The sequence below is a fragment of the Nycticebus coucang genome, chromosome 11, assembly GCF_027406575.1.
Source record: "Nycticebus coucang isolate mNycCou1 chromosome 11, mNycCou1.pri, whole genome shotgun sequence".
NCBI lineage: Eukaryota > Metazoa > Chordata > Mammalia > Primates > Lorisidae > Nycticebus > Nycticebus coucang.
This window is the reverse complement of record NC_069790.1, coordinates 45,328,206-45,354,703: the sequence shown is the minus strand read 5'-3', so window position 1 is coordinate 45,354,703 and position 26,498 is coordinate 45,328,206. Positions and strand designations below refer to the sequence as shown.

Sequence of the window (26,498 nt, the reverse complement as noted above, 5' to 3'; positions counted from 1 at the left end):
TTTCTCAAGGTTCTTTATTCATTTCTTTATTTCTGTGTTTATTTATTTATTTCATGGAATGAGTTATAGCATACCTGGATATACTTTATACCACTTTATCCTACGCGTCATTGTCATTCTCTTGGTTCCATCGTCACTTGAAAAACTTCATCTCTTAAACCACGCTCTGAAGTTAGGTTTTCTGTAGTGCATGCCAAGACACCACTACCCCCCACTGCTGAAGAATTATTTCCTCCTTTGCGTCCTCTATGAATGATCCTCCAATTATTGCATTTATCTTCCAGTATTGCATATATTTGTTTCTGTGTCTCTTTCCCTTACTAAGCCATAAACTCTTAGTGGCTAGAATGGTGTAAAACTTATCTTTCTCACTGAGCAAAAAATATATTTTCTGGCACATAGTAACTTTGAATCAAAGGACTATTTATCTAGACGGAACGGTTAGTAACTAGCTAAATATGTAAACTAGGGCAAGTTGCTTATACTTCTGTTTTCTAATATGCAACATGAAAATACTAATAGTAACCATCTTCCAAGGTTGTGTGTGGATTAAATAAAATAATCATATTTTAGTACACTAAAACTAATTTAGTAGAGTATCTGAAACTTATCCCAGCCTTTAAGAACTTTATCATCTATTGACATTGTACTTACAGTTGCTGCTATATTTGCCATCTAAGAAATTTACTGGAACTCCCAAAACTTCCCATGCTGCCCTCCAGGAAATGGATATGATATGTCTATGCCATCAACAAAAACATTCAGACTGTCTACTAGGAAATCCACTGAGTTATCATTGCCATTATAGCTATACCATGAAAAGATGCCTCAGACCCAAACTTGGTGCCCTCTGGATGCAGAGGCTTTGTTTAATCTGTAAATATCATTAATTTTTAAAAAATCTTCATTTTTAAATGAAGCAAGCATCCTCCACTATCCCATTCAGCAAATATCCTCCACTATACCAAGTCTCAACTAATGGTTCATCCAGTCCTTCAAGGATATAATGGCTAAATAAGAAATGGACTTATATATTTAAGAGGAAAGAACAATGTGTTCACTTTGCTTATATACAAAAAGGGATTGACAAAGATCCTTCTACTCCAGGTTTAGACAAGTTCCTATGAGACCTTTTTTGAACTCGACCTCCCTTTTGAATCCTGTCCTAGGCCTTCATAGACCCGTCTTAGTAAAAATCCTGCTAATTCATTCTATAATAATACCTTCAACTTTGGTACATTGTGAAATTTATTCACCCATCATTGATATCCAGGTCTTTGATGTAGTTAAGAAATACCCTGTGTTAACATCGGCTCTTCTTAAAACTGTCTGTCACCTTCCACGGGTAACCCTCACGCCTTTAATTGCCAATAAATACCCATTTGTATTTTCATATTTGGAATTGAACTCACTTCTACCCTAAGGTCTCTTTTCCTATTGTAATAATACTGAATAAAATATGTCTTCACGGATACAGATATATATATATATACACATATATATGTATCTGTGTGTGTGTATATATATATTTATATACACTGATGAGTTTTGTTATGGTATATTGGGATAATGATAGACAGTTAGCTATTAGGTTTACAACTCTGTTAACTAGGCTACAAAATTCCTGATGAAAATATGCTGCTAATGATTGCAGAATTACTTTAAGTTTTCATAATAACTCAAGCCTTTTATTCCTGAAATAATTTTTTCTCATAAAAATGATAAGATTAATGTATGTAGAAAAAGCAATAGAAATTTTTTATCAAATTTTACATTCCTTACTTCATACATCATATAACGGTTTGAATTAGTTTAGATATATTTGAATATAATTTAGGTCATTAAGGTGAATACAAAACAGGCTAAAGCAAGCATCCAATTTCAAACCTTAAAAAACCAATTAATATTAAACTAATTGAATATGAGATACACGGATTTCAAATTCATATATTCATAAAGGACATGAATCACAGTATAGGAAGGTTTCTGATACCTTTGAAGGTACTACCAAAATTCGAAATGACTTTTGTAATTTAAATAGGCTTTGAAAGTCAAAACAAATTAAATTAAGTTAGGAAAAAGTAAAGATAGTAAGATGAAAAGAAACAAAAAAGACTATCTCTAAAAATTGATTGTGTGTATGTGCAAATAAAACAAATTATGCCTTCCTAATGACTACTAAACTTATCAGTAAATAAGAAAATTGTGTAAGTGGCATGTGCCCTACATTGAGTTAAGTGAATAGGTAAAAATTTGTATTTATAAAGCAGATAAATATGGGGCTGATTGCTGGCACTACAAATGGGTTTTACTACTTCAGGATTTCTCATTGTACCTATAATTTTTATTAAATCATCAAAAAGTTCCAATCAAAGATAAGAAGCATGGAAATTTAGATTTAAGTGACCTCCTTAAAGGTAAGAAAATGAATTATGAAACCCAAAGTCTTCAAAAAGTCCAATTCATTTTTGTAAGTATATGATGATTATGGTTGGGCCCAATTATGTGTTGTTCTCTCTGTGTGCACTAGAACCTCTCACGCACGAGGTGGGCCCTGTCCTAGCAGGAGACCATGTCTGCTCAGTTCTTGCCTTCAGGGCTGGCTGCATCACTAAGCTATGACGTGAGCAGAGGTGACCTGGCTGCTCCCAGGGAAGGCACTTTGTGAAGATGCTGCAAACATGGGACATGGGCTTGCAATGAACACCTTCTGGGGGACATAGTATCCAGCTACCTCAGGCAGAAACAGACATTTCTTCCTGGCAGCAATTTGCATTCAGTTTTGCAAATTACCTCATTGATATTCTTTACCACATTTTGTTATGATTATATGTTTCATTGTGATTTCTCCATTGGCCCAAAGGGTATCAAGAGCAGGGAGGACATTTCATATTAAAATTACCTATTTTCTAAGCACTTTCTTATTATAGACTTACGTTACATAAAATAATGAAAAGAAAATAGGACATTTTGTTATGAGTTTTTGTGTTAAGGTTTCAGGTTTCCTTTTTGTTTTTCAAAATAATTTTAACAAATAATTTTATTTTTATAATGAGAAGATAAATGTACATATCTTAAATTCTTTACTAATATGGTAAATGATATATAAATTAATATTAGAATATTAAGCCATAAAATGAGAAGTGATTGATTTCCTATGAGTCAATATTTGCTTGCATAAATTTTGTATGCACATGTGTATATTTGATATTAAGTGCATAAGAACTCCATATTTTAGTTATAGGGTAAATCTCTTATTTTGTGATGGGACAGTTTTTTGAACATGTATAAGAAGATCACCTTCAGGATTTGGAAAGATTTTAAGAGAGGAGCAGAGACTCAATTGTAAAACGTACCATAGGGGAAGTTAAAGCAATCATAAATCGTAAAATAAAATAAGGATTTGCTATACTTATTTTATGTTATCTTATAAAGAAGAATAAATGTTGAACAAATAGTTCTCTTTCCCTTCCAGTACAAAAAGGATAGAGCAGAGAAAGATAGCAGGAAAAAGAAGAAACTCTGAAACAAATACTTCAAATTATTTGAAGATTCCCACATCTTAGGCCCTATCTAATGTCCTTTATAGAATAAGAATATTCTAATATAAATTATAGCTCCTTTTAAAGTTAATTATCAGAAAGACTAAAAGTAGTTTTAAGAAATAATCTTAGGACTTGGACAGATACGTGTGCACTAACATTCATGGAAGCTTTGCTCACAACAGCCTGAAGGTGGAAATGATCCCAATGCTCATCAGTAGAAGAACAGCTGAACAAAGTGCAGTCTATGCAGATGATGGAATATCATTCAGCCTTACAGGGGAATAAAATTCAGACGCAGGCCACGTGCGAACTAACGTTGACTGCTTATGTTAAGGGTAAGAAGCTAGTCACAAAAGACAACATTCTGTGGTTCCAAATGACATTATCTAGGTTTTCAAATTCATAGAGACAGACAGTAAAATGGACTATGAGGAGAGGGGAATGCGCAACTACGATTTCGTGGGTATGGAGTTTTAGTTTTGGAACACAAAAATGTTGTGGTCTGGGTTTACTGTCTGGTGTAATAAATGTGGCATTTGGGGAGACAAACTGGGAGGATGGCTTGAGACCAGGACTTTGGCACCAACCTAGGGGCCACAGGAGATTGTGCCTCATCAGAAAATGAAAAACTAGCTGAGCGTGGTGGTATGTGTCTAATGTCCCAGATAGTTGGGAGGCTGAGGCACGAGGATCACTTGTTCTTGGGAATTTGAGGTTAAAGTAACTATGATTAGGCCACCACCCTCTATCCTGAAGGACAGAGTGATACCTTGTCTCTAAAAGAAAATAAAAATAATAAAAATGTGTGGAGATGGAAGGTGGCAATGGTTGCACAATGATGTAAATGTACCTAATGCTACTGAAATGTACATATAAAAATTAAGTGGTAAATTTTGTTATATATATTTTATCATGTTAATAAAGAAATATATAAGTTCAAAATAAAAAAAATTCAAGTTGGGTGATGCCTGTGGCTCAGTGAGTAGGGTGCCGGCTCCATATACCAAGGGTGGCAGATTCAAACCCGTCCCTGGCCAAACTGCAACAACAACAACAACAACAAAAATAGCCAAGCATTGTGGCAGATGCCTATAGTCCCAGCTACTTGGGAGGCTGAGGCAAAAGAATCACCTACGCCCAGAAGTTGGGGGTTGCTGTGAGCTGTGATGCCACGGCACTCTACCAAGGGTGACAAAGTGAGACTCTGTCTCTAAAAAAAAAAAAAAAAATTCAAGTTAACAAAGCCTTAAAATAAATATCTAACTTCTATCTTCTATTCCTATGGCTTTGATAAAAAAAAAAAACCATATAAATGTAATTGTAAACATAAAATCTTTTTTCTTTTTTTCCCTTTTTTAGAAATGGGGTCTCACTCTGTTGAATTGAATTCCTGGTTTTAAGCCATCCTACTGCTTCAGCCTCTCAAAATGCTAGGGGTTATAGGCATAAACCCTGTACCTCACCAAATACAACCTTTACTCTGCTGTAACAAAGCCTACATTAAAAAATTTAAGTTCAGAATTGTGAAGACTTGGAAGTCTGAAAATATATTTCGACTTTAAAAATATGAAAAAAAATAAAACTAGAAAGAATATGAGAAATGTACTTAGTAGGATTTCCCTCGGCACTGTCCTTCTTTCCCATGCAACTTCAATCCCAGCATTGACTCTTACTTAGCTCTTTATTGCTCACCTCCCTTTAGATGCCATAAAGATATATATGCATATTCACGGAATTAAAAGCATACCTAGTAATATTTTAAGTGATTAACTCTCCACAAATTCTACAAAAAGGAAAAACAAGGTGTTATTGGGGATGAGCCTAGGCCAACAAAACAAGGAAAGACTATCCTTGTGAGGTAGCAACTAAACAGTTACCAGTTTATTGAAGAACAACCTAAGGGCAAGAAAGGCAGAACCAGCAAAGGAAGAAGGCGAAGCTCAAAATTGCTGGCTGGGAACCAGATCACGGAGGGCCCAGGAATGTGGTAAGGAGCTGGAAATTACTGCATTTGATGAAGGAAGGTAGGTTAGCATCTTTTGAAAGATGACTCTCAATGAAGTTTCAAGAGATTAGAGATAATAAACTCAGCAATAGCCTTTCTAAACATTGAGGATTGACAGCCTTTATGGCTTGGCGAGATCACAGAGGAAGACAGCACATCAGCTCCGACTTCCTAGAGCAGCAGGGTAGTGTGTTTTATGAAGAAAGATGAAAGCAGGTTTACAGGAAAAGTGCTGGAATGAGAATCTGGATTAGAGGGATTTTACTAGGGGAATGAAAGAGATGGGGGTATGCAAAGTTTATTCAAAGCATTTGGCTGCGTTTTATTCAGCCTAGCCTGCCACAGCAAAGTGCCATCGACTAGTGATTTATAAACAACAGAAAAGTGTTTCTCAGAGTCCTGGAGGGTGGAAGGCTGAGATCGTGTTGCCAGGATGGTCATGTTCTGATGAGGGCTCTATTCCATGTTACATGTTACCATCTTATTTTTAGCACTGCGGGGTCTCTTTCTGTGGCTCAAAGGAGTAGGGCACCTGCCCCATATGCCAGAGGTGGTGGGTTCAAACCCAGCCCTGGCCAAAAACTGCAAAAAAAAAAAAAAAAGTACTGATCCCATTCATGAGAGCTCCACTCTCACGTCCTCCTTCCCTCCCAAAGGCCCATTCTCCTAACACCATCATGACAGGGGCTACGATTTCAACACATGAATTTGAGGGGATGCAAACATTCAGTTCATCACAGCTGGGAAGGAAATAAAGTAAATCAGTATCAAGAGAGTCTGATTTTTTTTTCTTTCTTTTTTTTTTTTTTTTAGTGCGAAGAGAAAACCAGGGAATGAGCCTGCAGGCTATGAAAGATAAATACAGACAGATAAAATATACTCCAAGGCCCCAGAGAAAGCAGGTGATAATAGTATGGGAGAGATAACGGGTCACAAGGTGAAGGACCTTGCCCTAGATTAGTGGATGAGTAACTTTTCTCTTATGTCAGAAAGGATGAAGGAGATGTAAATAGGTTGTAGGTTTGTTATTTGGGAGCTGGGTTATTTTCCACATAATGGTTTCTGTATTTTCTTATCCATATACTATAAAGCAGGCATCCTCAAACTGCGGCCTGTGGGCCACATGAAGCGTTGTGAATTGTATTTGTTCCTGTTTTGTTTTTTACTTCAAAATAAGATATGTGCAGTGTGCATAGGAATTTGTTCATAGTTTTTTTTTAATAAACTATAGTCCAGCCTTCCAATGGTCTGAGGGACAGTGAATTGGCCCCCTGTTTAAAAAGTTTGAGGACGCCTGCTATAAAGCAAGGTAGTCTGAAAAGGTGAAGAAGGGTTGAAGGTTTGAAGATAATGAGGAATGTTGAATAGAGGTTTTGTGGATATGGAGAGAAGTAATTGCATAAGGAAATATATATAGGATTACCATGCAATGTAAGTTTTAGGATTGTGATTTTGGTTGAGGATAATCTATCTTCATCCATTGTTATTTTATCTTTGCAACAAACCCCAAGGTCGGTACTATTAGACAGTGATCAGAAACTTGTGGAACATGGAGGAGTAATTTTGCAAGGGTCACACAGCTAGGAAGTGGAATGGCCACTGTTGAAAGGCTGGGAGTCCTAATAGCACATTATAACACCTGTGGCAGAGAACAGGTGAACTGAGGAGCTCCAGGGATGACCTTCCACCAGGATTCCCTGCTTATCAGTGTCTCAAGTCTCCATGGAAAAGCACAGTACATAGTCAGATCTGCACCTGCGTGACGCATAGCTAGAGCATCACTCTTAGCTGTTGGTACACAACAAATGTCGAGACTTTCTGTGATGCATCATCCACGGGATTTGCATGGTTGGAAGTAGATGTTTGCATGCGCACACAAGCTGGCTTAAGGATAGAAATGAGACGTCAACTGGGAGAAGATCGTGAGTAAATGTGCAAAGTGAAACAGGTGCCCTGGGTTGGATCCTTTCCATATATCTCTCCTTTGAATATTAGGGATATTGAGAGCTGAAGTGCCATTTCCAAGGAAATATTTCTATGAAATAAGAAATTCTTATTCAAACACTAAGCATGTCAGCTCCATAGTTATTTCCAGGGATCATAAAGACAAAGATTAAAAAAGGTGGGAGCTGATGAGCTAGATGCCGGACAGGAAGGAGGAAATCAAATGGGTCATATCTTTTGGTAAACGAGTTGAAGAAAATTACCAGGCTCCGACTCAGTGCCTACCCCTACCCTGGACCAGTGTTATCCGTACAGGTTGGGGCCTTGGTAACACAGTAACATTAATAAGGATGGTATTTATACACAGAGACAGGATGATTTCAGTTTGATAGTTTGTTTCTGTAGTCACTGTTTCTTATTTTAACCAGTCAAGCTATAGAACTCCTGTTCAGAGAATGAAATAAAGTTCTTAGAGTCCATCCAACAGATTTTCTGGAAGTTATTGTCAAAAATGAAAATTTCTGGAGAGTAGCTTTTAACTATTAAATCAAACCTTAAGAACACATGATCTTGTATATAAACAGACAATATTTATATTTATGTATCAAATATTATCTATATAACCAACTAATTTTTTGAATTCATATATATGAATACATATATTAATATTTTCTTAGTGTATGGTTTGATTATTTTCATTATTTTTCCATTAAAAATTTTTAATGTTTATATATTATTAATTATATCATTCATATACAATTACTTGAAATTTGCTAAGAGACATTTTAAATGTTATTGCTACAAAAGATACAGGAAGTGTTACATATTTTAAACAGCTTAACTTAGCCATTCCACAATATATACATATATCAAAACACCACGTGGTACATCCTGAATATATTTAATTTTCATTGGTAAATAAAAAAAACAAAAGTATAAAGTAATATACAAAATAAAAATAAAAGTAATATATAAATATGTATATACTTAAAATATAATATATATATTTCAACTTTAGATAATGCAATCATTATGATGGCTAAATTGGGGAACTATGGCTTCTCATGCCCCAGGTGGTTTCCAATAATTAAGATATCAACAGTGCAGAGCCTGTCAGTATGTGGAGCACTCAGCACCCACGCTGTTTGCAGGGAAACTCTTCAGTGTATGGGGCTGTGAGCATGTCCTTCTTGTCCAAGCATTTTTTATATTTCTTTAGGTTATGAGTGGTAAATCAGGTTCAGTTTTAAAAAAAGAATACGAAAGGAACATGGCCTTTGAGGGCCTTTTAAGACAAAATGCCATCAATGGGTGTGATTTCTGTGACAAATTCATGCTGGTGGAATACCAGATACAGTGCAGCTAGCACTGATGCAGAGGACATCTGTGCAGATTCAGGAAAGACTCTAATGCCTGGGACTGTTGGAACAGTTCTTTCTTCAGAAAGTTGGACATGGAGGTTATCAACCCAATATTGAGAATAAGCCCAACATTGGAAATAAAGAATTATTAATTCCAGGAAATAAGAAGTGGTACTTGAAATTTAAGTTGCCTTTAAAATTCTAATGGCCCGTTTTCCAATCCAGGTCATTTCAATCTTGTCTACAGAGATGAAGCTGTATTCTATGCCACTTATGTAATCTATCTAAAGAAGGTTCTATATAAAATATGGCATCCCATTTGTTACCCTCACCAATTCTCAGCAGATTTTAGGCCCCTTTACCTCCATGTCTAACTAACATGGTGCTGATATGGGTACCCAGGATAGACCTCAAGGTCAGCCTCTGCGATGAGCAGTAAGTGGTGGGGTCAGTGAAATGAACACAATAAGATTGCTAATGTTACCAGACTCAAAGGACTCAGCAAATGAAATGTACAGGAAAGAACTGGAAGTTCCATCTGCAGGTGTAGCTCAAGAATTAACAGAGAGTGTCATGGGAATAGGAGTAGAATATGGAAAAAGTAGGAGACATTGTAAAGTCACAGTTTACTCTAGACTATGTATATTTCTTAAGCGCTTGAGCTTTGGTTCTCCCACTATAAAATATACATATGTGTACAATATCCACCTTGGTAAAATGAAAATAACAATAGTTACAGACACAATAATAACAGTTACAGAGTAGAGTTACTTTGATGATTAAAGGAAACATTATATGATAAAAACACTCAGTGACTCGGAAGAATTATTCCTAAATCGTAGCTATTATTATAATAGTACATTGTGATAGCATATCCATTATACTCTAAACTTCTTAATAAGAGCCTGGTATTATTTATCTGCAAAATCAGTGTATGAAGCTATTAGAACATATTTTTGTCTCGCTCCCAATTGAGAGATAATGTCTATGTCCCCACTCTTTGAATCCGAATGAGGCTTTATGTTAGTTTTAAAGGTAAGTCAAAAAAGGCTATATAGCTTTTGGCTGTTCTTTTGGGGTCTTTATTTTTGACAGCCTCAACTACTGTGTCAGAAATCTGGCTACCTCAGAGCACCAGGCTATGAGAAGCCCCAGGCCACAGGGAGAAGCCATGTGTAGTTGTTCCTGGGAAGGTCAGGCAACAACCAGCATCAGTCACCAAACAAGAAAGTAACCCTGTCTCCAGAAGATTCCATTCCCTGGCTATCCCATCACCTCTATCCCTGAGACCTCCAAGATGAAGGAAATCATGAGGCAAAGACAAGCCATATTTATTGTTCCATCTTTGAATTTCTAACCCACAGAAGAAAAACATGTAAGAAAATGACTGTTCTATATGCTAAACTTTGCAGTCCTTTATTACATAGAAATAGTAAATGGAAAAGATTTGGATATGTCTTAAACATGTGACATTTGCTTTGGAGCTGAGGGGTAGGCAGAAGTTGGAAGGGACAGGAGGACACTAACATGCCTTAGGAAGTTGTCAGTGAGGGCTTGGAGGAAATGCGAACAATTTCATTGGAAGAAGAAAAGGAACCCGTACTAGATGGTGGCAAAGGGTTGTTACAACACAATAACGAGTAACATACAATGGTTATTCTTTATATATTTTTGATATATTTGATAAACATATAAATGTTTACCAAATAAAATCTAAAAAGTAAAATAAAGTCATAGCATTTAGGATATTTTACTGCCTTAAGCCCAGGGGGAAAGGGAAAAACTTCTGAGAACTTAAAGTAAAAACAAATCATAAGAAATTAAGGTTTTTCACTTCTACTTTCTTAGTCTCTTTAGAAATTTTACCCAGTAAGGACATATTTTCTTCCTGAATTAGCACTAGTACCTATCAACACACAGGAAAATGAGGATAGATTAAGATCCCCCACCTTGTGAAAATAGTATTAATATAGAAATACAAAACAGAAAATACAAACTTCAAAATGCTGCATATGTGAGCAATTTAATGAGGGGATCATTTTTTAAAAGTAAACCAGCCATTTAGCATTAATACTTTAGAATTGACTTTGCTCAGACAAAATAATGCTGAACATATCCATATAACTTTATGTATTACAAAAGAAAGGCATTAGTAACTAATGTCTAGGTACTAAACATTAATCCTATGGAGAGGATCTAATTAGCTCTAATTAGTCATGCCAGGGGATTACTTTCTAAGTAAGATTGCCTTATAATGAGGTGATTAACCTGTTTGGAAAGAGTTCAAGATAGACTTACTTTATACTTAACATATCCTATACAGAAGTGTTACAGCAAAGGTCCTCAAAATTGTTCCCTGGTATAACTTCCATCAAGAATCAATCGATCCTATTCTAGAAGAAGCAAAAATATTTTTATTATATTATTAATAGAGTAAATCCTAAAACACCTGGATATTAGAAATTAGATATTTTAAGGTCAAATTAAATTAATTTACATGGAGCTGACTTTATACTATGAAAATCACATTTGAATTCTAATCGATTACAAATACAATTCTATAGATTATCTATGGATATCAAAGGGAAAAAAAATCTATGATTGCATCAGTCAAGGTAACAGGCCTTTTTCCCAAAGTAGGCTGTCTATTGTCTAATTAGTTCAAAGGATTTCCACTGTCCTCAGAACACGACTGGATCTTGTGACTGTCGTCAGAGAGACTGATGATGGTAACCAAAGGAATGGGCCTCGACACAAAGGAGATGGGAGCTTCAGTATTCCTGCCACAAAACACTTGATAAATTACCAACAGGAGTTAACTTCAGTTCAAGCTTATCGCTGGCTTCTTCCCTTTAAATTGATACTTTTATTATGGACTAATTGCAGTTTTATATAGACATAGGTAACCTATATGTTATAATATATATCACGTTTTAATACATAACAATATATGACATATGATATACATATATGTGTTATATATGTATTTGCTGTCAGCTTGTATAAAAAAATAATTTACTTTGTGTTTTAACTTGACATGTACTCCCTAAATGTTTTCAGGCAGACATAGTAGACATTTTTTTCTAACTGTTCAGAACTTTCCCTATTAGAAAACACTAGGACTTAGATTGTCTCCTATTTTGTGGACATCTCTGAATTAACTACTATTTTTTCACAAACCTTATTTTTTTATTTGTTGTCTTGGAAGTGAGTATTGATGTGGGTGCGCACGTGTGTGTATAAACTTTTTGCATAGACCACATGCAAATTCATGTAAAGTAATAATACAAAGCCTAGGAATAGAAAGGCAAAATCGAGAAGGAAATATTTAGAATATTTGCATGGAAGAGATACTAATAAAATCTAAGTATTTGGAAACAGAAACTAGAAATAAATACTTCTTCTGTACTTAAGTAGAAAATATTTAAGTGACCCCATCCTCAACCTATGTCCCTTGGAGTGCAGTGGTAGCTCTAACTTGGGGGTTTCCAGTAACTATTCTTTCCTCTGTATTGTTATTACAATGTAGAATTTTCATCTAGCTTAAATTCTTCTGTAGAGTCTAACACTATCTAAATGATCTCTTTTATCCCAAACTCTATTTCTTCATTTGCCTTAGAGATTCTGAAGTCTGAGCTTCTAGCTGGATGTCATGATATAACTCGGTAATGTGTGGTGACCAATATACCAATAGCAGATAAATAATTTTGTATCCGAGCTTCAAGACCTTCATTCATTGTTTGTTATTCTACTGCAGGGGCAAAGTGAAGAAAAAATGATCAAGAAAATAAGAAATGTGGAATGAAAGAGAGAGTTGGAGAGGTAAAGAAGGAAGAAAGAAAAGTTTCTGACTCTCCTTCATTGATCTTCCAATCCCGACTCATCCACTATCTTAGGGGTTTGCATCCGAAGAGCCTGGATACAGAAGTTAAGTATTCAGGTATAATGACACCAGGAAATTATGCAGGAAACTTCCAGTAAATTGAAGCCCTCTGTATCAGTGTGCTCTCAGCTCCGACTCGTTTAACCATTCACATTTCTCCATGCTCATTTCAAACGAAATACGTAAATGTCTCAACTTACAAATGAAAACATATAAATAGCTAGTAAGTGCTTGCTCTGGCAGCTCATATGCCAAAATTAGTTAGAAAATGCTTAGTAAAATGTTTTTAAAAGCCTTATATTAGAAATATGTGTACAACAAGAACATACGTAATGTGTTTGAAAGTCTTCCATAAATAAAATATGAAAAATGAAAATTATTACCAATCATCTTACAGCCTGACTTAATGTAAGCAGTAGTTTAGTCCATCTGCAAAACCTGGCTTAATAGTAATGCTTACACACAAATATTCTAAAAATTTTATTTAAACAAAATAGTAATCATTCTAAGTTAGAATAAAAAGAAGTGTTTTTGTTTTTAAGAATAGACCAAAGTTGTTGCTAATATACAGAATATAAAAACATAAAAGTGTGTTAGGATGTAGAGTTCTCATAGTTATATATTTTCATCCAAAAGATCCCTATGCAAAGCTACTATTTCTAATAAATATAGATTTTATTTAAAATGTGAAAAATGAAAAATATTTAACCTCTAATATTAATAGTACTATTTACCTAGTTGGCTTATGAAAGATGGTTCATGTACATAGGGTGGAAGTGGGCTTTAAAGCATAGTAATTTACATTTTAAATAGAAAAAAATTTCATTATAATGAAATTGTCTTGACTGATAACAAAGATGAGATTAAATGTTTCTGTATTTAGTTTCATTATTTTCAACAGTGTGAGCACCAGTAGTTTAAAAATATATTTTTTTACATATTAAAAAATACCACAAATAATAGTTAATAGATCAAATAAAAGTTTACTTATAAAAGTTCAAAGTGAAAGAAAATGTAAATTATTAAAACGACAATTCCATAAAGATACATATCAAAAACCTTCAGAAAAATTCAAATACCTCTTATATTTTATTTGCTATGTATGCATATCTGACTGAAAAATATATGTAAGATATATATGTATGAGAAGATAGCATGAAATTCATTGGAAGATAATTTTCAACTGGCTTTTATTAAACATATATTAAAAATTCCTACACAAGATAAAAAATTATAGATATGAATTATGATACAAGAAAGAATATGAATGTTCCTCTGAAAGCTTCAAAAATTTATTTCATTGAATTCAGGGGAATAATTTTCAATGGTACTCTAAATAGTAAGTAAAAATATTTGGATATAAGGTAATATTTTTCTCTTCACTACTGAACCATCATTTTATTTTTACCTCCACATGTTATTCTAGAATTTTAATTGGGTCTTCTCTATTTAGATAACTCTGTGTGTGGGCTTTTTGTTATCTCTTCAGCATCAAAGTAGACATTTAAAACAAATATATAGGCTCGATATATCTATTCTGAACTTTGAAATGATAATTTTCCAAATAAAATGAAGTGTGGAATATGTGAAAATTATAATTTCCAAGAATAGAGTGCACACAAACACAATTTAAAATAAAAGGGTATAGAATTGTCACTTCAAAATCAATAAGAAAGAATAATTTATAAGCTATTTTGACTAATAAAATATTTGCTTCAGTAAAATCTCTCTTTAGATTACTATTTATGCAAAATAGAATGCTATTGTCTTTAGCATAGAACTTAATATTACAAGTTATGAAACTTATACGCATTTATAAAATAATAGTATATATTTGAAGAAGGAGACAGTGAGAAAGAAAGTAAGAGAGAGAGAAATGATTTATACTGTGGTTCACTACCATCTCCAAGTAAATATTATTAACTGATTGATAAGTACATATTGCTGACCTATAAAATTGATAAGAAGCACAAAACTAAGTATAAGTCAGTGCATATTATTTATTAGCAAGAGTCGGTAGTCAAGGATTTATGTTGTAGAATTTTTATTTGTTTTGGTTATTATAGGATAGGTATATAAAAAGACTGAGAAAGCTAAAAGGTATTACTAATTCCTGAAAAGATAATTCTGCAGTTTCAAACTCTGCATAGGCAAGGCATATATCTGTTTTTATCAATTACTTTTTTGGTTTATAAAAAGCATATAAATAATAAAAGAGGTAAGCTATATAGAAGACAAAACAAAAACACAATGAAATAACGTTCCTCACACTATGTAGGTACTAAAGCCCCAGAGAAAAGTACAGAAATAAGCCACATACAGGAGGCTGAGGTAACTATTTTGTTTCATACAGGACATTAGACACCAGACACTTTTAAATAAGCAGTGTGGATTTAATAGTACCATTGTGATCACTGGCCATCAGGGCTTGTATGGTTTAGCTTTCTTCAGTAGAATAGATTTAGGTATCAGACCTTGAAAATCTAAATTGGTTTTTGAAAACCTGATTATAATTTTAGGAAATCTTTGTAAGGCTACCAAGATAGCTAAGTCCATTTTGCATATTATTTGTCAATTGTTGCCAATGTTGGATAATTTTACTCATGGAATTCAACTATTTTGCATCTTCCCTAAGATTTTTATAAACTTCCACAATCATTGTATTGATGGCTTCATACTTTAAAGTATTGATTATTATTAATACCTATTTTTTAAAAACAAGCACTCAAAATCCTCTACCTAAACCAGACCATTAGAAGTATATGAAGTATATGAATTTTAAGAATGTAAATAAGATTTTAAATAGTAATAGTGAATTTATGTGACTATATTAAATTTCAATACTTTGTCACAAAGTGTATACTTTGAAATCACAGTGCCATGAATATTTTTAATATTATTTTTGCCTTGGACTATAAGACTGAAAGTCTTTACTTAAATTCAGTTTTATGAAAGAATATATTAAAGTTTAGAAAGTTAAGTAGTATGCTTCCTGTTAACAGTTAACTTACATTCGTAGAAATTTGGAAGGAATACGATATAGACCTTTTGACTCTTTAGCACCGGAAAAATCATTACCTTTCTCAGTTCTTTCAATTTCTGTCATAAGAGGCGTAGTGAGCAGAACTATATATTTTGGTAATTAATTTCCTTAAGATAATGTTAGAAACATCATGTTCTTTAAAATATAAATGAATTTCAAGGTGAGCATGCTAGAGGATGATATTAATGGCATATGATTTATTGTGACAAGAGATCTGATTTGAAATACCCTTATTAGGAGTACTTAAAAAAAAAACCATTTGCAAATTCCTGAAAATATGAAAGCGTCCTATGGCTGAACCTGCCCCAGTGTGGAAACCTGAAAATCTGCCTTCGTAAGTATGAAATTGCTTGTGAAAAACATGTCTTCCTTATAGAAATTTGTCAGAACATTTTCATATCCATAATGTGGTTTAGGGAATTACTTAAAATACTTGAAACTCTAAGTCTACAAAGGCATAGATTGAAATGTACATAGTTAACTGACTTGGTAATATAGAGAATTTTAGGGTTGTCATCTTAATACAGTTGGCCCATAATAATACACTGAGCATCTATTATATACATGGCACTATTTGAACTTACAATAGAACCCTTTGACAATCTGTCATTTCAGGAAACATTTTCTATGTTATTATCTCAAGTAAAATATTTCCTGTAACTTATTTATAAGCAAGACTTACACACCTCAAATTTACAAAGAAGTTTCAACAATGTGTGCTTTTAATCTCATGAAAACATCATGTTGCACAAACATTGAAATGACATAGATCAATCACTTAATGGCTAGGGAGGAATGTCATAAATTAGCAGTGCTATTGACAATAAAAATCAAACAGATACGGGAATCATAGAGGTCTTTATTATTAAGAAGAATTAAAATTATTTTGTAGAAAGAAATTCATTAACCTCTGGCACTTGAGAGGAGGTCATAAATACCGGCCTTCTTACGTATAGGTTGTCAAATGTGATTATCACATAAATATATTGATGTACGTTTTAATTCTCTCTTCCCCTCCCTTCCTCTCTAGGTCTCTCTCACTTTTTTATTGCTGTTTCTTTCTTTTTCTCTCTGTGTCTCTCATTCCTGAATGAGTGTAGGACAGTAATACCTTAAAGATTGCTAACTTTTCTCTTTTCCCTATGTATATCTTAAAGTCTTCATGGGCTTTTAGGTTGTTAAACCTCCGAAGGGGTACAGCTTTTTGTTTTGTTTGTTTTTTTGTTTGTTTTTTTTGCTTAAAAGATTTTTAAATATATGAACAAAAAGTCCTGAATGCTTCATACAATGACATTTGTTATTCCATTTTATAATATGATTTTGTGTACATCAATAACCATATTGTATCCTTGAGTGCTAAAAAGTATACAGTGAAATTAATTTCATTGGTATGTCAATTTATGTTCGTATATTTCATGAATTGAAACTAACTCTTATAAAATGAAAATCTCATTATTAGAGATAGAAAGAAGACTTACTCACAGATGCAAATTTTTAATTAGATTACATTTGATTTAATTTTATGATGCACCTGAAGCGAAATTCAAACAGTACAAAAAAAATCACAAAAGAAAAATTCAGTTGTCACATGACCACTTTGTTCCCCTCTCCGAAACAACAAGAGGTAACAGGACTTTTGTGAATCCTTCTGAATATAATCAGAGGCACACATAAATATCCTTTTATACATTTTTTTCTATTTTCCTTAAAACAAAATTATAGCTTTTTGAACTATGAGGAATAAGGTTGTGATTTATAATTTGTAGGGTAAGAAACAACCTGGGGCAATACCTAATGGATATATTAAAAATAAGTTTTTGTTTTACTAAATCATTTTAATAGGTAAATTTAAAGAAAAATCAAGTAAGACCTCACTAATCATGAAACTATTGTCTATGATGATTCTTGCATAAAGTAGTACACTCAAGTCTACAGGTCTATAATTTAGGGAAACTTAAAATTCTGATAATACATTTATTATAAATTAGTGCATTTATTTATTATAAATTTCCATGGAAGAATATTATGTCAAGGCTTTTTTTTCCATGAGGAATATGTCTCTAAAAGTAGTTTGCATTGGCATGAACATGTATACTGGCTTACTTTGCATGTATAATAGTTGAGGCCCATGTGGGGCAGATAGGCCAAAGACTGGAAGACCTACACGCTGCCGACACAATATCCAGTTACTCAGTATTATCAAAGCAGAACCTCACATTTTCCTTGGGATCAACAATTGTCACATACCAAGCAATGCAAACACCTCTAGCATGTCTTAATAAGATATTGTTTTCAACTTATACTTAGATACTTCCTTCATAGCACACAGAATGGAATCAAGATGACTACATTGCATTCCCCATGACTGTCACTTTAAAAACCTAAGAAGTGAAATTCAATTGACTTATAACTTCATCTTAATATTTACATATACTGAGCCTTATTCAGTCACTACATATAAAATGCTTTTATAGTGATCTTTGAATGACATAATTCAGCTACCACAGTGAACACTTCATCATTTGTTACCTTACCTACTGTTGAATTTCTCTGGGTGTTTTTCTCTCATGATGTGGAATCTGTGCGCAATGGAGGCATCCTAAGGGGAGAAATGGGAAACAAAAACAGGACAGTTTAAGATCTTATTATCTTGTGGAAGTATAGATTAAAATAGAAACAATATTTTAAAATTAACTTTTCTTCACAATATTGTTATCAAGAAGATGTTCTGAAATTAGGCAAGAATGTGCAATCCACATCAATTCTGTGCACATGTAATTTATTTATTCATTTCATAACTGCTTAGTTGTTATATATGCATCTAAAATTGATTTGTATTTAATGTATATATTTCATTGTATAACTGATCTTGTCCCCATGCTCTAAGTATATTTGCACGTGAGGATAAATTTCAAACAGTAATTGAAAATATGGCTAAACAAGAGTTAGAAGGATCACCCCAGGGGAGAAATGATCAGGTAGAGATGGTCCTAGTTCTTTGAGACCAGTTATGGCTAAAACTACAATGTGAGTTCCCCCTTCTTGTGAAGGTAAGGACAATCTGTGACTGCAGAGTTTGTTCAGTGTGTCTCAGATGTGGAATTCATAACTCTTTGTACCTCTAGCAACTTTCTGGAATATTTTTTGCTTACCTTGGTTAATGGGAGAAAAACAATAAAGTGGAAAATTTATATTTAGACAATCGCCTCTGATACCCCAGATCAGATTTGAACCCTAATGGCTATATCTTACTTTACGGAAATGCATTCTGAGTTTTTCTATGAAGACAGAAATCACACTGACGGTGAGATTCGTGGGATATTGTGGTCCAAGTTTTTCAAGCACATGCAGCTCTAACTGACTTCAAACAGTTAACCTTATTATTCCAAATGAGAAGATATTTTCCATTCTTCATCCACACACGATTCATCACTCAAAAGAGAAACTAATATATTTAGCAGTCATCTCAATAGAAAAGGGCTATTGTTGTGATTAACTGTTAATTTTGTTTCAGAGTAGAGAGGCGAAAATGAAAATCAAACACAAAGGAAATAAAGAAGTTGTGTATTTGAGAGAATCTTAAAAACATGAATCAAGGATTAAAAGTCTAATGAATGAAATGAAAAGCTAGTGTGCTTACTCATGCATAACAAAGCATGAGGCACAAGAGAGGGGCCAAAGCCCACTGCAGATGGTCGAGTTGCTTTTTTCTGCAAGACAGAGTTACTGTATGTTTCTATACAAATATATGATAGCCTAAAAATGGTCAGGTGATTGAATTAATCTACAAGTTTAAAGGACAAAAAGATATAAATAGATGTATACACAAGTAACTTTTATAATGAAAGTCACCAAAAAATTCCTCTATGGTTTGATAATGTATGACATAATTTTATAATATATGCATAGTCACCTTCCTGGTTTGCTGGGAAGTACGAATTTCAAGAGGGTTCACATGTACAGCCCAATAACTTTAAAAACCAGTGACAGAATTTCTTTCTTAAATCCTTATTAATAAGTCAGAAACACTTTAAGATATAACATTGTCTAATTATGGTATGAAATTACATAAAAATAATCTAAACTGGACTATGTGTGGTATATATGTAGCATAATTATTAAGTTTTAAAAAAGCATTCACTTCAACTTTACCCCAAATCTGGTGCAAAATCAGTTTTGAATACCTTCTAATTACATGCATACACCCAGCGGACCAGTTGAATAAAAGCAAAGAAATATGAATCAGGTAATAAGAATAAATGATTAATATTGGTTACCCAAAGAGAGAATATCATGGAATTTATTTCTGCTTGAAAGTTTATTTCTGCTAATTTGGGGAAAGATTTTTTTTTTTAAATAGATTGTATAGTATAATTTTCTTTACATGTGTACCTTCTTACAATAATATCTTCCTTTCCAAAAGAACATAAACAGGACAGAAAAAGTGAGAGAAGAGAGGAAAGGAAAGAAAAGAAAAGGATATCAAAAAACCAGTACACTGAACCATAATTGTGTAAACTGCTACAACTATAGAATAGCAAATAGCCAAAGATAAACTTAATATTAGCTCTATCTCCAAGAGACTCAGGTGATGGATCATTTAGCAAAGGGGTGGAGAGGGGATAAAATCTAGCCTGAAACACTGGCAGGCCTTTTACTCATGTTGAATGGGCTCCACCGCAAAAAAAGAGCTGAATTGCTGACTACAGGATTGATAAGGAACAAGGACAGCAGGTGTTCATTTGGATAAGAATTCAGCCCAAATTCATGAGGGCCCCTGTCTCTTTGGCATCACCCAATGGGCTTGAAAGAACACTGGCAAAAACTGCAAACTTATCCAGCCGCCATCTTTCAGGGATACTTAGACTCTCTAAGAGAGATCAAATAAGGAAAAGCTAAAACGGCATTTTTTAATGGATTTTACCTCTTTACGCACTGTAGTTTTTAGGGAACAGAAATTCAATCAGCACCTCGTTAACTTCTAGAATGAGAGAATTATGAATTCAGACAGAATTTTCACTCCAAGACTGAGAACTTTATTTTCTTTAAAAAAGGATACTAGAACTCCTTGAAAGTACGATGATGGAGTTAATGAGACTGTATAGAAGTTGGAACACTCCGTGTACAGCTGGGATATTCCTATATTTTATATATACATCAGAATTTCCTTGAAGAAAAAGAGATGCTAAAATATGGCTATATTGCATAAATTTGAAATACATATTTATTGACTCAAACAGATCTTATTATTTCCTGAACTTATAATTATTTGTAAACTAATTAAAAATCATATTTAAGAGATAAAAATAAAATATACCAACTTTAATCAAGCAAAACAAGTTTAAACTTCACTGTAAAAAAGTAAACAATAATTTTTCTTGCTATATGTTTATGCATATTCAAATATATCTGTACCAAGGAATCAGCTTCTAAGCCATAGCTTTCTCAAATACTGGTATTTTCACTGGTATATTTCTGAAGAGTTTATTTTCTCTTTCCATATAGATTTATTTTTTAAAATAAAATTTAAAAAAATTTTAAAATTTATTTAAAATAAGAGTTTATTTTTCTCTTTCTATATAGGCTTATTTTTTAAAATAAAATTTCCCTAAATCTCTGAATTTACATTTTAGGATATTAATTTTAAAAACTTGATTACTTGGGGGAGGAACACATTTATAAGAGGGACTTTGCTTGACAAATGCAATTGGCGTAACCTGGATCTTTATACCTTCAATGAATCCCCAACAATAAAAAATAAAAAAATTGAAAAAACAAACAAACAAACAAAAAAAAACTTGATTACTTTCTGTTAATTATATATAACATTTAAAATTAAGAAAGCATAAGTGCTTCATACCTGAGCCTATAACAAATTCTGAAGGAACATTAGGAAAACAGAAGGAAATTATTCATGCTAAGGTTTCTACCAAAATGTAAAATATATCTGTTAAAATATTGTCATGAGTATTATGTCTTTTATTCCATTTTAAAAATCTTTCACAAATGTTTTTATAAAATTTTTCAGATAAATTATTTTAATTTTTAGTTGTTTCACCATATTAAATGCCTTTTCAATTTCATTCTATTGCAAAATAGAACGTAAATTTGGCCAATTAAAAATGAATATCAAAGAGTTATTACAAAATGCAATTGGAGAATTTTAAATTAAATCTCACATGTTATATGAGTTTTCATGGTTAAAATAATTCAGTTCTTCCCTATTTTGGAGAGAGAAATTTTAATATCTCCTTGTGTGCAAGCTTTTTTTTTTTTTTTTGTAGAGACAGGGTCTCACTTTATAGCCCTCGGTAGAGTGCCGTGGCCTCACACAGCTCACAGCAACCTCCAACTACTGGGCTTAAGCGATTCTCTTGCCTCAGCCTCCCGAGTAGCTGGTACTACAGGCGCCCGCCACAACGCCCGGCTAGCAAGCTTTTTACTTTTAATAATTGCAATTTGTAAACACATTTCAAAAGCTGAAGTTTTTGGTGCCTATTTGTTGTATATTTCATTAAAATTTCCTCCAGTTTTAAGTGTGCAATTCAATGAGTATTGGAAAAGGTGTACAATTACCTCCATCTTTGCAAATGCTTTCATTCATTCATATTTCTTATTGTATAGACTACATATTTAAGTTTTATCCATTTAATCTACGTATATTATACTAACAGAGTTGAAGAGCGGGTTTTAATATTTACTAGATATTGTCCAAATTTTGCTTAGATTTTCAATGCTGCCATTTTCCAATCTTGAAATAAGAATGATATTAATAATACCTTCTTTGCTATGAAGAAGTGATGTTCTAATACCTGGAAGCTAAATAGAACAGTGCCTGGCATATAGATAGCAAGAAAATAACTGTTAGCTGCTATTGCTATAGGAATATATTTATGTTTTTCAGATTCACATGATTTTCTTCTTTGGTTTTTGACATAGTAAAGTAAATAAACTACATAATCCTTAAGATGAAGCACCTGGAGTAAGTTCTGCTGTGGTATTCAAAATGTTGTGGATTTTAGAAAGGTCATATGCATTCTGATAAATTATGTAACAAAACTAAAAGGGTCAGGAATAGCACATTGTAATTAAACTTCACATAAACATTTCTACACTAATACAGACGAATATTGACTCAAGGAAGGATAAGTTAAAATTGATGGGGCTAACAGTAATTAACAGTTACAGTACAAATACTGCAAGGAGAAACCCTACAATGAGCATGTCAGTTCAGGTTACATTTCTTTTTTTTTTTTTTTGTAGAGACAGTCTCACTGTACTGCCCTCGGTAGAGTGCCGTGGCGACACACGGCTCACAGCAACCTCTAACTCTTGGGCTTACGTGATTCTCTTGCCTCAGCCTCCCGAGCAGCTGGGACTACAGGCGCCTGCCCCAACGCCCAGCTATTTTTTGGTTGCAGTTTGGCCGGGGCTGGGTTTGAACCCGCCACCCTCAGCATATGGGGCGGGCACCCTACTCACTGAGCCACACATTTCTTACCAAATAAAATCTGAAAATTTTGTTTCTCACAGCTTTGTTAAAGTGAGATTTTACATGACAGAGTATGGTTCTATAATGTATTTCTCATTTGTAATAAGCAATCTTTGCTCTCCTAACGATCTTTACCTTACTATTTTTGTAAGGCACGATTTTTAACCTACTAGTATTTATTTAAGAAAATTACAATAGTAGCCACAAGTGTGATTATTTTATGGGGCAGATTTTATCAGATATTTATGATCTATTGTGCTGGGTTGATAAAGAGTCAGAAGGTTTTATTCTTTATTTTCCAAAATAGTTAATAATGTATAGGATTTATTTCTTCTTCAAAGGTTTGAAAGAATCATTTGTGAATTATGTGGCATTAATGTATGGAATTTGTTTCTTCTTTGACATTTTTAAAGAATCATTTGTGAATTATTGTGGCCTTTTTTAGAGGAACTAAGTTTGTTTCATTTTTTAAATTTTGTGATTGATTTAGATTTTCTATCTCCATTTAAATTAAGATATCATTTTTATGAAGTTATGATATCATAAATGATATACCCTCAATTATATGTCAGGTCTTAATCCCTAGGACTTGATAAAGTTTTTCAGATATGAACAAGTTCATGCTTTGTACCTTTCTACCCTGCACTTTCCTTTTCTTTTTTTTTGTGCTGTAGGAGTATCTACTACTTTCATACAGTGCTTTTTCTAACACTGTGTTTTGAAAGCAGATAAGTTGTTTTCTGATCCACAAATGAAAAAAAAAATGTACTGTAAAATGAATCATACAAAGTGCCACCCATATCTGATTTAGATGATGAGATTTGAGACTTGGACCTGAAGACGTTTAGATGAGATTTTTCTACTTGAGTGAATGATGTAAGGGATTGAGACATTTGGGGGTATTGGGATGAAGTGAATGTATTCTGCACACAGTGAAAACATGAATCTTCAGGCGCCAGAGCACAGAGGTAGGGGGATTAGTGGTGACTCCAAAATATATCAAGTCCCAATCCCTAAAAATTTCACCCTATAATGGTAAAGGTTTTGCAAATATGATTACATTAAGGATTGTGAGATGAAAAGATTATCCAGATAGGACCTAAACATCTTAACGAGTGCTCTTATGAGAGAGGGACAGAGGAAAAGAGGGACAGAGAGACAGAGAGAGAGAGAGAGAGTTAGGCAAACAGTATCATAGGAGGCAATGTCCCCACAGGAAAAGAGATTGGAGTTGTGTAGCCATGACACAAAGCATGCTGAAAGCCACCAGCAGCAAGCTGAAAGTGGCAAGAAATGTTTTCTCCCTCAAGGCCTCTGGAAAGAGCACAAAGCTGCTGACCCCTCAATTTCAATCCAGGGCTACTAAAGTTAGATTTATGGTCTCTTAAACTGTGTTAGAATACATTTATGTTGTTTTAAACCACCAAGTTTGTGGTGATTTATACAGCATGGATGGGAAACTTACATTATTAATGTAGGTTTTGTTAAGAAAAGCATTATTTTATAATATTTATTTTTTCTGAATCCATCATTATTTTTTATCCTCTCACTTCAAATGCACCTTATATTTTGTATTTAACATCATGTTTATAATTTATAATTTGGCAAAAAGGCATAAGAAGAATTGGAAAAGGCAATGCAAAGCATATATACATATATATATATATATGTCAACTCCATAAAATGGGCATAAAACAAATAGTAAAACCCTGGACAAAAAAGATTACTTAACCTAACCCTAGATACCACAGCTGAGTATCTACTTGTTAAGTAGGTACAATGCAATGTTATTGCATTGGAAGTCTTTAGTAAAACAATAAAAGAGTAAGCTATATGTATTATAAATAAAATACAAAATTGCTATCATTTATGGGTGATATAATATTCTGTATAGAAAATCAAAAAAAATCAAAGAAGAAATAAATTAAGAAAATAGTTATTAAGACATAGGAATAACATAAAAATTATAATTGATCATGCTAAAACACAGTAATCAAAAAATGTTATTTACAAAGGGAACAATAATTACAAATACCTAGGGAAATAATCTACCAATTGGAGTCTTATAGTAGAAAATAATAATTACTGAAGGATAAAAAAAAAATGGCAGTGTCTACTATCCTGGGATGGTGCAAATTCTTTAGAATGACAGCATAGGCGGAAGCACCTGAACTTTTCTCCTTCAGATTGTATTTTCTTTCTCTTGGAATTCGTGTGTGTGTGTGTGTGTGTGTGTGTGTGTGTGTGTGTGACTTTATAGGAACACAGAGGAATCAGATTGTACATCTCAACTTTACCTGTTGTGAATACCTCTGAGGATACCTACTGGGTATGTCTGTTCCTTAACTTTGAAATACACTGCTTAGAAAAATAGAGGACTTATCAAATTAAAAATTAGAGATCTGAAGAAATACATGACTGAGAGCAAGATCATATGCCTTACAATAAAGCCAATTCTGAGAATAGTACATAGGAATAGAAGACATAAATTAAAAAGTAGAGTTTTGAATAGGTTCAATTTTATAAAAAGGAGTCTTTGCCTATGAAAAGCAGGCTTCAGGTGAATTATTTAATTTCTTTGGTATTTGCTAATTGGATCATGGAAAAAGCTATAAATATAATTCAGTTTAAACCATTACTGTCAAATTTTATAATTCTCTTTAATTTTTCCCCATTCAGCAGTTGGACACAGCCATACCACTCTGTGTGACTGTGCTGCAGAGGGCAATGAACTTGAGTTACGTATGAGATAAGGCCTTCCTCCATTTCGGCACCTTCCCACGTCCCTCCTATTTATGAAAAGATCCTTGGGAAGGTGGTGGCTTTGTACTAAGACAAGGGAGGGCATCAGTATCCCATGAAAAACAAGTGATGGACTTTAACCTGAAAAAATACGCTATTATAATTGGAGGATAGTTTACCATTTTAAAATGACTCATAAAGTATGAGTGAAACCACATAAAGTCACATAAAATGCTTAATTCCAAAGGGATAAAGTGAGGGGTTAGGTATCAGACCCAGAAGGAAATAGTTACACGGAGAAAATGGCTTTGAAGGAAAAGACATTCACTCCAAGATGACTTTTCATAGAGGTAACCAGGACTATCAGAACCCGAATATGACTTTCTTTCCTCCTATCTGCTGCTGGGGATTTCAGTTGGCTAAGTCAACCAGAAACAGGACTGGGCAAGGGAACTCTGATGTCCTTGATGCAGGACACTGTCT

At 33.5% G+C, this 26,498-nt stretch overlaps 1 protein-coding gene across 5 annotated transcripts in view; it reads right to left on the bottom strand.

The window, feature by feature from the left end:
* Positions 1 to 26,498, bottom strand: part of DGKB (diacylglycerol kinase beta) — a 727,110-nt gene that overhangs the window by 300,297 nt on the left and 400,315 nt on the right. For 4 of the 5 annotated variants that reach the window (XM_053553744.1, XM_053553743.1, XM_053553745.1 and 1 more), the window contains one exon: positions 18,316 to 18,380. In XM_053553744.1, the coding sequence (XP_053409719.1) occupies positions 18,316 to 18,380 (65 nt within the window). Of the gene's footprint in view, positions 1 to 11,153; positions 11,249 to 18,315; positions 18,381 to 26,498 lie in introns of all 5 variants that reach the window. The other variant, XR_008372899.1, reaches the window with a different exon arrangement.